The sequence below is a fragment of the Ahaetulla prasina genome, chromosome 8, assembly GCF_028640845.1.
Source record: "Ahaetulla prasina isolate Xishuangbanna chromosome 8, ASM2864084v1, whole genome shotgun sequence".
In the NCBI taxonomy this organism is placed as follows: Eukaryota; Metazoa; Chordata; class Lepidosauria; order Squamata; family Colubridae; genus Ahaetulla; species Ahaetulla prasina.
In genome coordinates, this window is record NC_080546.1 from 2,972,533 (window position 1) to 2,986,713 (window position 14,181).

The 14,181-nt window shown below is 47.3% G+C and overlaps 1 protein-coding gene across 1 annotated transcript in view; it reads left to right on the forward strand.

The window, feature by feature from the left end:
- The first annotated feature begins 446 nt into the window (after window positions 1-446).
- SMYD5 (SMYD family member 5) overlaps window positions 447-14,181 on the forward strand; it is a 33,082-nt gene continuing 19,347 nt past the window's right edge. The window contains exons 1-6 of the mRNA XM_058192022.1: window positions 447-601; window positions 5,261-5,369; window positions 8,227-8,363; window positions 9,632-9,753; window positions 11,188-11,257; window positions 13,661-13,765. Of these exons, the coding sequence (XP_058048005.1) occupies window positions 497-601; window positions 5,261-5,369; window positions 8,227-8,363; window positions 9,632-9,753; window positions 11,188-11,257; window positions 13,661-13,765 (648 nt within the window). The 5' untranslated portion in view covers window positions 447-496. The remainder of the gene's footprint in view (window positions 602-5,260; window positions 5,370-8,226; window positions 8,364-9,631; window positions 9,754-11,187; window positions 11,258-13,660; window positions 13,766-14,181) is intronic.

The following is a 14,181-nucleotide window of genomic DNA, read 5'->3' on the forward strand; positions in this document are numbered from 1 at the left end:
TACACACACACACACAAACACACACGTTTCTCTCTCTCTCCTTCCCTCTTTTCTATCCTTCAATCCATCCCTCCACATATATATACCCATCTCTCTTTCTCTCCCTCCATCTACGTCTCTCCTTCTATCCTTCAACCCCTCCCTCTACCTCCAGCCCTCTCCCTCCCTCCCTCTCTCTATATATCCATTTCTCTCTTTCTCCCCTTCTCTCTTTTCTATCCTTCAATCCATCCCTTCCTCCATCTCTCCGTCCCTCCCTCCACATATACATACCCATCTCTCTCTCTCTCTCTCTGTCTACGTCTCTCCTTCTATCCTTCAACCCCTCCCTCTACCTCCAGCCCTCTCCCTCCCTCCCTCCCTCCCTCCCTTTGTCCATCCATCCATCCATCCAGCGGGCGCCGGCTCGGAGGGCGGCGCGGGGAGGCGAGGGCGAGGCCGGGCTTGGCTGCGGCTCCTCCTCCCGCCGAAGGGCCGGCCGAGCACGGGGCGAAAGATGGCGGCTCCCAGCGGCGGCGGCGACCCCTTCGCCTTCTGCCTGGAGGCGCCCCCCGGCCAAGCCCGCCGCGCCCTGGAGCTCCGCCTGACCGGCAGCGCCAAGGTGAGTCCGCAGCCCCGGCCGCATTTGCAACCGGGCGCCCGCAGCAGCCGCAGCGACGGGCTTGGGGGCGCCGGGGGGGGGTGCCTGGCTGCCCTTCTTCCTATGGGGAGGGAGTGGGGGGGAGACTGGCCCAGTGGGGACCCCCCCTCCTCCTCCTCTCCCTGCCTGGGCTGCGGCTGGGGGGCTTTATTCACGTGCGCCCGCCCCCAGGTCGTCTGAACCGGGCTGGAGTCAGCAGCTAAGCCTAGTTCCGCTGGGGCTGGGCGGGAGGGGAGGGGGGGATTTTTTTTGTGGGGGGGGGGAAAGGGAGGTTTGGGGAGAGAGTCCTAACTGCTGACTCGATCCCTTGAGATCCTTGCCCGGATGATCTCTGCGGGGAGGCTTTTCGGCTCACAAAAGGGAGTTTTCCGGAGCTGCGTCTCCCTTCTGTCGATCGATCGATCGATCGATCAGTTCCTTTTTTCTGTCAAGAGCCAGCTCGCAAACAAGGACAGAGCAATCGGAATGGAGCGGGAAGGGACCTTGGAGGTCTTCTAGTCCACTCCTGCTCATGCAGGAGACCCTTGACCATTTCAATCAATCAATCAATCAATCAAATAGAGCTGGAAGGGACCCTGGAGGTCTTCTAGTCCACTCCTGCTCATGCAGGAGACCCTTGACCATTTCAATCAATCAATCAATCAAATAGAGCTGGAAGGGACCCTGGAGGTCTTCTAGTCCACTCCTGCTCATGCAGGAGACCCTTGACCATTTCAATCAATCAATCAATCAATCAATCAAATAGAGCTGGAAGGGACCCTGGAGGTCTTCTAGTCCACTCCTGCTCATGCAGGAGACTCTTGACCATTTCAATCAATCAATCAATCAAATAGAGCTGGAAGGGACCCTGGAGGTCTTCTAGTCCACTCCTGCTCATGCAGGAGACCCTTGACCATTTCAATCAATCAATCAATCAATCAATCAAATAGAGCTGGAAGGGACCTTGGAAGTCTTTTAGTCCAGTCTGCTTCTCATGCAGGAGACCCCCTAGACCATTTCAGTCAATCAATCAATCAATCAATCAGAATAGAACTGGAAGGGGCCTCTGAGGTCTTCTAGTCCAGCCTCCTGGTCGTGCAGGAGACCCTTGACCATTGCAATCAACCAACCAACCAATCAATCAATTAAAGAGACCTGGAAGAGACCTGGAAGATCTTCTAGTCCAACCCCCCCTGCTCATGCAGGAAACCCTTTCAATCAATCAGAATAAAGCTGGAAGGGACCTTGGAGGTCTTCTAGTCCAACCTGCTTCTCATGCAAGGGACCCCTAGACCATTGCAATCCATCAATCAATCAAAAAATGGAGCTGGAAAGGCCCTTGGAGGTCTTCTACGCCAACCCTATGCTCATGCAGGAGGCCCCAGACCATTGCAATCAATCAATCAGAATAGAACTGGAAGGGACCTGGGAGGTCTTCTAGTCCTCTTCCATTGCAGACAAATGCTGTCCAATCTCTTCTTAAAAACCTCCAACGATGGAGCACCCACAACTTCTGGTGGCAAGCTGTTCCACTGGTTACTTATTCTCACTGTCGGGAAAGTTCTAGATTGCTTCTCTCCTTGGTTAGTTTCCATCCGCTGCTTTCTTGTCTTGCCTTCAGGTGCTTTGGAGAATAAATTGACCCCCTCTTCTTTATGACAGCCCCTCAAATATTGGAAGGCTGCTATCATGTCCCTGTTGTGTCTCGCTCGCTTTCCCCGCAGCCGGGCCCCTCTTATCTCCTTCCGAACGCTGAGGAATGTCCTGGCATGCCTCCAGGCCCCAGCCCTGGCACCATGCCCAGACAGGCCGAACAAGACGAAGGGCCTGAAGTGCCTCCAGCCCCCAGCCCTGGCTCCATGCCCAGGCAAACGGAGCAACTAGACCCCTCCCGCTCCCCCACAGCATGTGAGCCTGAGGAAAGTCAATTACCAACAGCTGCAGACTGGAGTGACCCTCGCATCAGAAGACTGGATAGGCGGAGGCAACAGAAGGAAGGGAGGGGCAGGTCTGGATAAGTGCTGAGTCATGGAGCCACACCCCATGGCCTATATAAAGGATCTGCTTTCTGGCATTCTCTGAGTCAGGCAAAGTCGAACATATCTTGCTGAAGTCACTTTCTGGTCTCCTGCCTGCCCTGAGGACTTTGCTAGGACTTTGGCAGAGCTGCAGAGGCACGCCTGATTCGGATTTCCCCGACCCGGCCGTCAGCGGAGGAGTGGGACACGACAGTCCCCCCCCAGTCCTTCTTTTCTCTAGACTGGCCAAACCCCAAATCCTGCCACAATTCTTGGTATGTTTTTGTCTCCAGGCCTCTAATCATCTTTATTGCTCTTCTCTGAACTTTCTTCTACAGAGAAAAAAAAGGCCATACGGATTGCTTTCTTTGTGTGGATATAGCACACAATTGGTAATATTCAATTAAAAGGGACTACAAACTCTGCTAATCCTCTAAAATTGAAACTACTGTACATGTAGTCCTTGACTTACAACCGTAAGTGACTTATGACCGTCTTTCACATTTATGACCCTTGCAGAATCCCACTAGCCAGGTGGTCAAAATTGAGATGGTTGCGCAACCGACTCGTATTTATTTATTTTATTTATTTATTTATTTATTTATTTATTTATTTATTTATTTATTTATTTATTTATTTATTTATTTATTTGTTCGTACTTTTATACCGCCCTATCTCCCTAGGGACTCAGGGCGGTTTACAGCCAAATAAAACATATATATATACAGAATAAAACATTAATTTAAAAAACTTATTAAATAGGCCAAATATTTAAAATAGAAATAGAAATAATAAAACCCCATTAAAACCAGATTTAAAATTTAAAAATTCTAGTCCAGTCCTGCGCAAATAAATAGATGTGTCTTAAGCTCGCGGCGGAAGGTTCGAAGGTCAGGAAGTTGGCGAAGTCCTGGGGGAAGTATTTATGATGGCCACAGCGTCCCTGGGGTCACACGAGGCGACCTCCTTACAAGCAAAAGTCCACAGGGAAGCCGGTTAACGACCGCGTCACTCTTGTAACGGCCAAAAAGTGATTCACTTGACAAACTGTGGCAGGAAAAGTCGTAAAACGGGGTGAAACTCGCTTAACAAAAGTTTCACAGAGCAACAGAAATTTGGGGCTCCGTTGCGGTCGTAACTTTGAGGATTACCTGTACAGTAAAATCCTCCTGGTATGGGTTAAAACTTTGTCCCTAATCCTGGTTAAATGGCCAGGCCTTGGAGGATGTCTGCTTCATCTAGGTTTAAATACTGTTGTGGCAGAATTTAGAAATTTCCCAAGGAAATACAATCAGAGAAGGATTTGCACGGAAAAGAAATGCCCGGAATATTCTGGAATCCCAGTGGAAGCTGCAGTATAATTTTAAAAAAGCAGGACCGTAAATTAAGAAACAAACCTCAGGGCAGTTTTTTCTTAACCTCATCCATTTTAAAGTAGGTAGACTTCGATTCCCAGAATTTGGGGACTTGGAAGACTATCAGTTGAAAGCATGATGACTAGAGAATTCTGGGAATTGAAGTCCGCACATCTTAAAGCATCCACATCTGGTAACATGGCACCCAAGTAGGTAACATGCTGGCCAGGGAATGCTGGGAGCTGGAGTCCATATATCTTAAAGCACACTGGCTGCGGAATGCTGGGAGTTGATATTCACATATGTTGAAGCAGTCTGGCTGGGGAATGCTGGGAATTGAAGTCTTCCCATCTTAAAGACTCTGGCTAGGGAATGCTGGGAGTTGATATTCATGTATGTTGAAGCAGTCTGGCTGGGGAATGCTGGGAATTGAAGTCTTCCCATCTTAAAGACTCTGGCTGGGGAATGCTGGAAGTTGATATTCATGTATGTTGAAGCAGTCTGGCTGGGGAATGCTGGGAATTGAAGTCTTCCCATCTTTAAAGACTCTGGCTGGGGAATGTTGGGAGTTGAAGTCCATAAATCTTAAAGCACACTGGGGGATTCTGGGAGTTGGAGTCCACCCATCTTAAAGACTCTGGGGAATACTGGGAGTTGATACTCATATATCTTGAAGCAGTCTGACTGGGGAATGCTGGGAATTGGAGTCCTCCCATCTTAAAGACTCTGGCTGGGGAATGCTGGGTGTTGGAGTCCATATGTCTTGGGGCTGGGGAATGCTGGGAGTTGAAGTCCATATATCTTGAAGCAGTCTGACTGAGAAATGCTCGGAGTTGATATTCATATATCTTAAAGCAGGGGTCTCCAACCTTGGCAACTTTAAGTCTTGTGGACTTCAACTCCCAGAGTTCCTCAGTCAGCAAAGCTGGCTGAGGAACTCTGGGAGTTGAAGTCCACAAGTCTTAAAAGTTGCCAAGGTTGGAGACCCCTGTCTTAAAGCACTCAGGCTGAGGAATTCTGGCAGTTGGAATCTACCTATCTTAAATCTTGCTGCCTGGGGGATTCTGGGAGTCGAAGCCCACCCATCTTCCAGACTCCTTGGGGGAAGGGTGGTCTACTGTTTTGGATGATCAGCTGGTGGTCTTCCCTGAGATAATGTCCCCCAGACAACTAACTAAGAACTGGTTAATTTCTCCAGCTCATCCTTCCTGCAAAGGACCAGCGCTGAACGTTTCCTGAATTCTTTGTTCATTTTCTCCCAATTCAAGGGCAAAGGACTTTTTGCCACCCGAAACATCCGGAAAGGAGACACGATTTTCATGGAAAAGCCAGTGGTGTCGGCTCAGTTTCTTTGGAACGCGTTGTATAAATACAGAGGTAAGTTGAACGAGGGGCAACCTGGCCTCGCAGGCACGGTGCGTGTAGCGTGTTCCCGGTCATGCGAGCGTGCTTTGGACCCTGGCAGCGTCCCACCGTTGCGCTGTTGCCGTTTCTGATCGTGGTGTTTTCTTGAGCTGGGTGGTTTTCTTGCAGGCGTTGCATGGCCCAGCTGGGGAACATCATCAGTGCTAGAAGAAGGTGGAATTTGTAGAGAGCAGGAAGAGAACTGTGGAGTCTTGGGTGCTCTCTGAGCTTGGTGGTCTTCTTGGAGACGTTTCATGACCCAGCTAGGGAACATCATCAGTGCTAGAATAGAATAGAATAGAATAGAATAGAATTTTATTGGCCAAGTGTGATTGGACACACAAGGAATTTGTCTTGGTGCATATGCTCTCAGTGTACATAAAAGAAAAGATACGTTCATCAAGGTACAACATTTACAACACAAATGATGATCAATATATCAATATAAATCATAAGGATTGCCAGCAACAAGTTATAGTCATACAGTCATAAGTGGGAAGAGATGGGTGATGGGAACTATGAGAAGATTAATAGTAGTGCAGATTCAGTAAATAGTCTGACAGTGTTGAGGGAATTATTTGTTTAGCAGAGTGATGGCCTTCGGGAAAAAACTGTTCTTGTGTCTAGTTGTTCTGGTGTGCAGTGCTCTATAGCGTCGTTTTGAGGGTAGGAGTTGAAACAGTTTATGTCCAGGATGCGAGGGATCTGTAAACATTTTCACGGCCCTCTTCTTGATTCGTGCAGTATACAGGTCCTCAATGGAAGGCAAGTTGGTAGCCATTATTTTTTCTGCAGTTCTAATTATCCTCTGAAGTCTGTGTTTTTCTTGTTGGGTTGCAGAACCGAACCAGACAGTTATGGAGATGCAAATGACAGACTCAATAATTCCTCTGTAGAACTGGATCAGCAGCTCCTTGGGCAGTTTGAGCTTCCTGAGTTGGTGCAGAAAGAACATTCTTTGTTGTCCTTTCTTGATGATGTTTTTGATGTTAGCTGTCCATTTGAGATCTTGCGATATGATAGAACCCAGAAATTTGAAGGTTTCTACTGTTGATACTGTGTTGTCAAGTATTGTGAGAGGTGGAAGTATGGAAGGGTTTTTCCTAAAATCTACCACCATTTCTACGGTTTTGAGTGTGTTCAGTTCCAGATTGTTTTGGTTGCACCACAAGGCTAGTCGTTCGACCTCTCGTCTATATGCGGATTCGTCATTGTCTCGAATGAGACCAATCACTGTTGTGTCATCTGCGAACTTCAGTAGCTTAACAGATGGATCATTGGAGATGCAGTCATTGGTATACAGAGAGAAGAGAAGTGGGGAGAGCACACAGCCTTGGGGGCCCCCTGTGCTAATTGTACAGGTATTTGATGTGATGAGAATGACTGTGGGGTCCTTAGTGCTGTCTGAGCTTGGTGGTCTTCTTGGAGACGTTTCATGACCCATCTAGGGAACGTCATCAGTGCTAGAAAGGAGTGAGCTTTGTAGAGGGGAGGACGACAACGACTGTGGGGTCCTTGGTGGTCTCTGAGCTGGGTGCTTTTCTTGCAGATGTTTCATTACCCAACTAGGTAACATCATCAGTGCTAGAAGAAAGTAGGAGGAAGACTGTGAGCTCCTGGGTGCTCTCCGAACTTGGTTGCTTTCTTGTAGCTCATAGGTGTCAAACTAGTGGCGTCACGATGCCGTCATGTGATGTTTCGTGATGTTTCTCCCCCCCCCCCCGCAGAGCTGGGGTGGGTGTGGCCTCTACGTGACACATCCGGCCTGTGGGCCGCCAGTTTCGCACCCCTGTTGTAGGTGTTTCATGACCCAACTCGGAAACATTTTCAGGGCTAGAAGGGAGTAGGGTCTGCGGAGAGGATGCGCTCTGGGTTTTGCTGTTTCCTTGCAGACGTTTCGTGACCCAACGAAGTAACATCATCAGGGCTAGAAGGGAGTGGAGTTTGGGAGGAGGAGGACGACGACTGTGGGGTCCTTGGTGTTCTCTGGACTTGGTGGTTTTCTTGCAGATGTTTCATCACCCAGCTAGGGAACATCATCAGTGCTAGAAGGCAGTGGGTTTTATGGAGTGAAGGAGAAAGGAGGAGGAGGGCTGTGAGTTCTTGTGGTAGCTTCGTTGTTTTCCTGCGGCGTTTCATGGCCCATGTTCTGTCTCCTTCCCCACTTCAGACCCAGGAGCTGGCCTTCAGCCAGTGGATTCACGGCTCTTATCAGTCCTGGCAGAGAAATCGCAGCCAAAGTTCAAACAAATGACTCATGGAGCAAGACTTTCAGCTCTTTTTGAAACGGTTCAGCTAAACTTTTGCTTCCCGTGGAGTGAGAGCAGTCCCAAAGGTCCTTATATATCCTTTGGGGTGGGGCTCCTGCCCCACCCTTCCTTTTGATGACGCCACCTCTCTAATCTTCTGAAGCGCGGGTCAAGCCAAGCTTGATTGTTATTATTAGCTGGGTCTGAAGGCGTAGCCTGGGGAAGGGAGGAATATCAGGGGATGACGGCCTCATTATGTCCTCCGACTGGTCTGGTTTTGGCTCCTGGAGCCGAGCCAAAGGAATCGGTGCTCCCAAGTTAAGCCTTACCGGCCCTTCCCCCTTACTCTCGGAGTCACTTTCAGGCATGGGGCCAGGTTCGGGGGCTGGAGTCACAACAGCCCAACTAGGTAACATCATCAGTGCGAGGAGACAGTAGGGTTTGCTCTCTGTTTATATTTTGGTGGCTTGCCCTGTCAGTGTTGGTGGGAGTGGGGTTTTCTTCTTGTTGGTCCACTCACGACAATTCTAACAAATCGGGGCGGGGCTGGGGGGGGTGCAATCTCCCCGCTTCCCTTTCAGCCTGTGACCACTGCTTACGAGCCCTGGAAGTCGCCGAGGAAAATGCTCAGAGGTTGCTGGGAAGATTTCAACTCCTTCCTCACCCGGAGAAATGCAGCATTCGAAAAGACCTCCATCAGTGCTGTCCCAACTGCCAGGTAAACCAACATTGGATGTTTGTTCGTTTGGGTGTGTTTGGGTGCTAGTAATAAAATAAAAACAGCTCATTGAGGGTCATTTGCAACACCGAAGTCTTTATCACCAAGCCCAGAGAGCACCAAGGACCCCACCGTCTTCCTCTTCTTCCTCCTCCTCCTCCTCCTCCTCTTCCTCTTCCTCTTCTTCCTCCTCCTCTTCCTCCTCCTCCTCTTCTTCTTCCTCCTCTTCCTCTTCCTCCTCCTCCTCTTCCCCACAAACCCCACTACCTAGTTGGCTCATGAAACGTCTGCAGGAAAACAACCAAGCTCAAAGGATGCCCCAGTTGTCCTTCTCCTCTTTCTCTTCCTCCTCCTCCTCCTCCTCCTCCTCCTCGTCACAAACCCCACTCCCTTCTAGCACTGATGATGTTACCTAGTTGGCTTATGAAAGGTCTGCAAAAAAACCCACCAAGCTCAGATACCCCACTGTTCTCCTCCTCCTCCTCCTCTCCCACTTCCTTCTGGCATGGATGTTGTTACCTTGTTGGGTCATGAAATGTCTGCAAGAAAACCCCCAAGTTCAGGGAGCACCAAGGACCCCACAAGTCATTATCGTCCTCCTCTCTTTCTCCTCCTTCTCCTCCTCCTCCTCCTCCTCCTCCTCCTCTCTGCAACACCCACTCCCTTCTACCACTGATGATGTTACCTAGCTGGGTCATGAAACGTCAGCAAGAGCTGCCTGCAATTACTGCAGGTTCAAGTCCCACCAGGCCCAAGGTTGACTCAGCCTTCCATCCTTTATAAGGTAGGTAAAATGAGGACCCAGATTGTTGGGGGGCAATAAAAGTTGACTTTGTATATAAATATACAAATGGATGAAGACTACTGCTTAGTGTCAGCCGCCCTGAGTCTCCGGAGAAGGGCGGGATATAAATGCAAATTAAAAAAAAAAAAAGAGAACCACCCAAGCTCAGAGAGCACCAAGGACCCTCCACAGTTCAACCCTGAGCTTACCAATCTGTTTTGCAGGTAGCTCTGCACTTACAACCATTCGCTTAGTGACCGTTACAATGGCACTGAAAAAAAGTAACTTACGACCCTTTTTTTAAACTTAAGACCGTTGCAGCCTCTCTTTGGTCGTGGGATCGAAATTCAGACACTGGGCAACTGGCTCACTTAACTGTCTCGCTGAACGACGGAAACGTTGGGCTCCGTGGTGGTCGTAAGTCGAGGACCACCTGCATTAGTCAGGTGACTCTTCTTGGCGTGGCTGTCTGTTGCTTTGGCAGGTGACCTACTGCAGCGCCGAGTGCCGTCAGGCCGCCTGGGATCAGTACCACCAGGTTCTGTGCCTGGGACCCTCCAAACAGGACCCCGACCACCCTCTCAACAAACTGCAGGAAGCTTGGAGGCAAGATGCGTGTCTGTCTGTCTGTGGGTGTGGGTGTGGGTGTGGGGGGTGTGAGTTCGGGTTCAAGAGGAGATGTTTTGAAGCAGCTGCATAACTCTTTCAAAATGGCTCCCGTAGCAAATGGGATGGGATGGGATGGAAGAGAAGAGAAAATAGAAGAGTATAGAATAAAATAGAGTCAGAAACGAATAGAAAATATGGAATGGAATGGAATGGAATGGGAATAGAATAGAAATAGAATAGAATAGAATAGAATAGAATAGAATAGAATAGAATAGAATAGAATAGAATAGAATAGAATAGAATAGAATAGAATAGAATAATGAAGGATAGAATAGAATAGAATAGAATAGAATAGAATAGAATAATGAAGGGTAGAATAGAATGGGGATAGGATAGGATAGGATAGGATAGGATAGGATAGGATAGGATAGGATAGGATAGAATAATGAAGGATAGTATAGTATAGTATAGTATAATATAGCATAGTATAGTATGGAATGGAATGGAATGGAATGGAATGGAATGGAATGAATAGAATAGCTTTATTTATAATCTTTTATTTTTTTATTTATAGTCTGTGGATTAGAATAGAATAGTATAGAATAGAATAGAATAGAATAGAAAATATGGAATGGAATAGAATGGAATTGAATAGAATAGAATAGAATAGAATAGAATAATAAAATATAGAAAATAGAATAGAATAGAATAGAACAGAAGAGAGAAGAGAAGAGAATATAGAAAATAGTATAAAATACAATAGAGAATGGAATGGAACAAAACAGAATAGGATAGAAACAGCATGGCAGAGGAGAGAAGAGAAGAGAAGAGAAGAAAATATAGAATATAGAATAAAGAAGAGAATGGAATGGAATGGAGCAGAACAGAATTCTTTATTGGCCGAGTGTGACTGGACACACGAGGAATTGGCCTCCAGTGCAGAACCGTACATACAAGCAAGACGTGATAAATTATTTATTTATTTTATTTATTTATTTATTTATTTATTTAAATTTGTATACCGCCCTTCTCCCGAAGGACTCAGGGCGGTTCACAGCCAAGTAAAAATACATAATACACTATAAATACAATTAAAATACTATTAAAAAACTTATTAAATTGGCCAGAATTAAAATTTAGAAATAAAACCCATTAAAAACCCATAAACTTAAAAAACTAACCCAGTTCAGCGCAGATGAATAAGTGAATTACTGTCAGAATCATAAAAGACAATATATAAATTATCCGGGCGTCTTGCAGGGGGCTGGCTGGTATCCATTCTGCGTTGCCTGTTGCAGAGCCGATCTGCGGGGCATCTCTCTCTCTCTCTCTCTCTCTCTCCAAGGGATTGGCTTAAGATGTCCATTTTGTCGGTGGAATTTTCTGGAATTTCCTTTTTTCACCCACCCATCCCCCTTCTCTCCTGTCTAGGAACATCCACTACCCACCGGAGACTTCGAGCATAATGTTGATGGCCAGGATGGTGGCAACCGTCAAGCAGGTACGTATGGGCCGTGCCCGCCAGCCAAGACGGTTGGTTCCACATGCTAAAAATCCTGGGAATACAGCTAGTCCTCAACTTACGACCAGTGGTGGGATTCAGATGGCGGGGCCAGCCAGCAAAATTTAACTACCGGTTTGCCTGAACCGGCTGAATCCCACACTGCTTACAAGCACAGTTGAGGCCAAAATTCCTGTTGCTAAGTGAGGCAGCAGTTCAGTCCATTTCTGGCCACCGTTGTTAAGTGACTCACCGCAGTTGTTAAGTTAGTCACATGGTTGTTAAGCGAATCTGGCTTCCCCATTGACTTTTGAATAGAATAGAATAGAATTTTTTATTGGCCAAGTGTGATTGGACACACAAGGAATTTGTCTTGGTGCATATGCTCTCAGTGTACATAGAATAGAATAGAATAGAATAGAATAGAATAGAATAGAATAGAATAGAATAGAATAGAATAGAATAGAATAGAATAGAAAATTTTATTGGCCAAGTGTGATTGGACACACAAGGAATTTGTCTTGGTGCATATGCTCTCAGTGTCCATAAAAGAAAAGATACGTTCATCAAGGTACAACATTTACAACACAAACGATGGTCAACATATCAATATAAATCATAAGGATTGCCAGCAACAAGTTATAGTCATACAGTCATAAGTGGGAAGAGATTGGTGATGGGAACTATGAGACGATTAATAGTAGTGCAGATTCAGTAAATAGTCTGACAGTGTTGAGGGAATTATTTGTTTAGCAGAGTGATGGCCTTCGGGGAAAAAACTGTCCTTGTGTCTAGTTGTTCTGGTGTGCAGTGCTCTATAGCGTCGTTTTGAGGGTAGGAGTTGAAACAGTTTATGTCCAGGATGCGAGGGGTCTGTAAATATTTTCACGGCCCTCTTCTTGATTCGTGCAGTATACAGGTCCTCAATGGAAGGCAGGTTGGTAGCAATTGTTTTTTCTGCAGTTCTAATTATCCTCTGAAGTCTGTGTTTTTCTTGTTGGGTTGCAGAACCGAACCAGACAGTGATAGAGGCGCAAATGACAGACTCAATAATTCCTCTGTAGAATTGGATCAGCAGCTCCTTGGGCAGTTTGAGCTTACTGAGTTGGCGCAGAAAGAACATTCTTTGTTGTCCTTTTTTAATGATGTTTTTGATGTTAGCTGTCCATTTGAGATCTTGCGATATGATAGAACCCAGAAATTTGAAGGTTTCTACTGTTGATACTGTGTTGTCTAGTATTGTGAGAGGTGGAAGTATGGAAGGGTTTCTCCTAAAGTCTACCACCATTTCTACAGTTTTGAGTGTATTCAGTTCCAGATTGTTTTGGTTGCACCACAAGGCTAGTCGTTCGACCTCTCGTCTACCGGTCAAACGGTTGCAAGAAGGCATCATATGAGCTCAGGACACGGCAACCGTCACATAATAGGAGTCAGTCGCCGAGCGTCTGAATTTTGGTCATTCAGTGAACTGTGGTAAAGTCGAGGACTCCCTGTAGATCAGGGGTCTCCAACCTTGGCAACTTTCAGACTTGTGGACTTGTGGCCAGCAAAGCTGGCTGAGGAATTCTGGGAGTTGAAGTCCACAAGTCTGAAAGTTGCCAAGGTTGGAGACCCCTTGTTCTGTCCCCCCCACCTCAGTCCGGGAGGCACAAGCGATGACTTAATTAGCCGACAATTCAGTCCACGACAGCTATCAGCTCTGGCAGCAAACTAGCAAGCGTCTGCCAAGTTTCTCTGTTATCTTTTCTTGATGCCGGCGAGTCAACCAGGAAACCAGGAACAAACAGCACTTCAGCTCAAGTTCTCGCTAAGCAGTTGATTTGTTCGCCACTGAGTAGTATAGCAGCCCCTGCTGCTTTTATACCCTGTGGGGTGTGGCTCCGTGACTCAGCACTTCCTAGGCCTGCCCCACCCCTGCTTCTGTTGTTCCCGCCTCTCCTGTCTACAAAACCTAGGGTCCAACCAGGACTGATTGTCCTCAGCTGGGTCTGGGAGCATTGCCTGGGTGGGGGAGATACAGGAGACAGAGGCCTCATTATTTCTTTCACCTGGCCTGCCTCTGGCTCCTGGAGCTGAGCCAGGGAAGCCGGCCTTGCAGAAGGGAGCCCTGACGGCCCTTCCCCCTCACTCTCTGAGTCAGTCTCTGGCAGGGGGCCAGGCCCGGGGGGAGGGGGCTGGAGCCACAACACCCCTGCTGTAGAAGAAGCATTCTTAAATTATGACAGGTAGGCCTCGAGTTGGGCCTGCAGGGGAGCCTGCCTGTCACGGTCATAACTTGTGACGGTTCTAAATCGGCCTCGCCCATTTTATGAGCTGGTTTTTTTTTTTTGCGGCCGTCGTTAAGCAAACGCCCCAGTTGTAAAACGAATGCTGCGGTCGTTAAGTGAACTCATTTCCTTGCAGGCGAAAGACAAAGAGCGGTGGATCAGACTTTTTTCTCAGTTCTGCAATAAAACCGCCAACGAGGAGGAAGAGATCATTCACAAGTTGCTGGGAGACAAATTTAAGGTCAGGACAGCCCTGGAATCATCATTTATTTAAAAGAAGGAAGCTAGATGGCCATGGTGTGCTTTCTCGACCTTCCTCCTTCTCCTCCTCCTCCTCCTTCCTCTTCGTTTTCTTTTTTTCCCCCTCCTCCTCTCCCTCTTCTTCTTCTTCTTCCTTCTGCTCCTCCTCTTTCTCTCCTTCTCCTTCTCCTCTTCTTCTCCTATCTTCTCCCCTCCTTTTTTCTCCTCCTCCTCTTCCTCTTCCTCTTTCTCTCCTTCTCTTCTTTCTTCTTAGCTTCTTTTTCTCCTCTTCTACCTTTCTTCTCCTTCTCCTCTTCTTCTTCTCCTATCTCCTCCTTCTTCTTTTCTCCTCCTTTCCTCTTCCTCTCCTTCTCCTTTCTTCTTCTCCTAGCTTCTTCTTTTTTCTCCTCCTCCTCC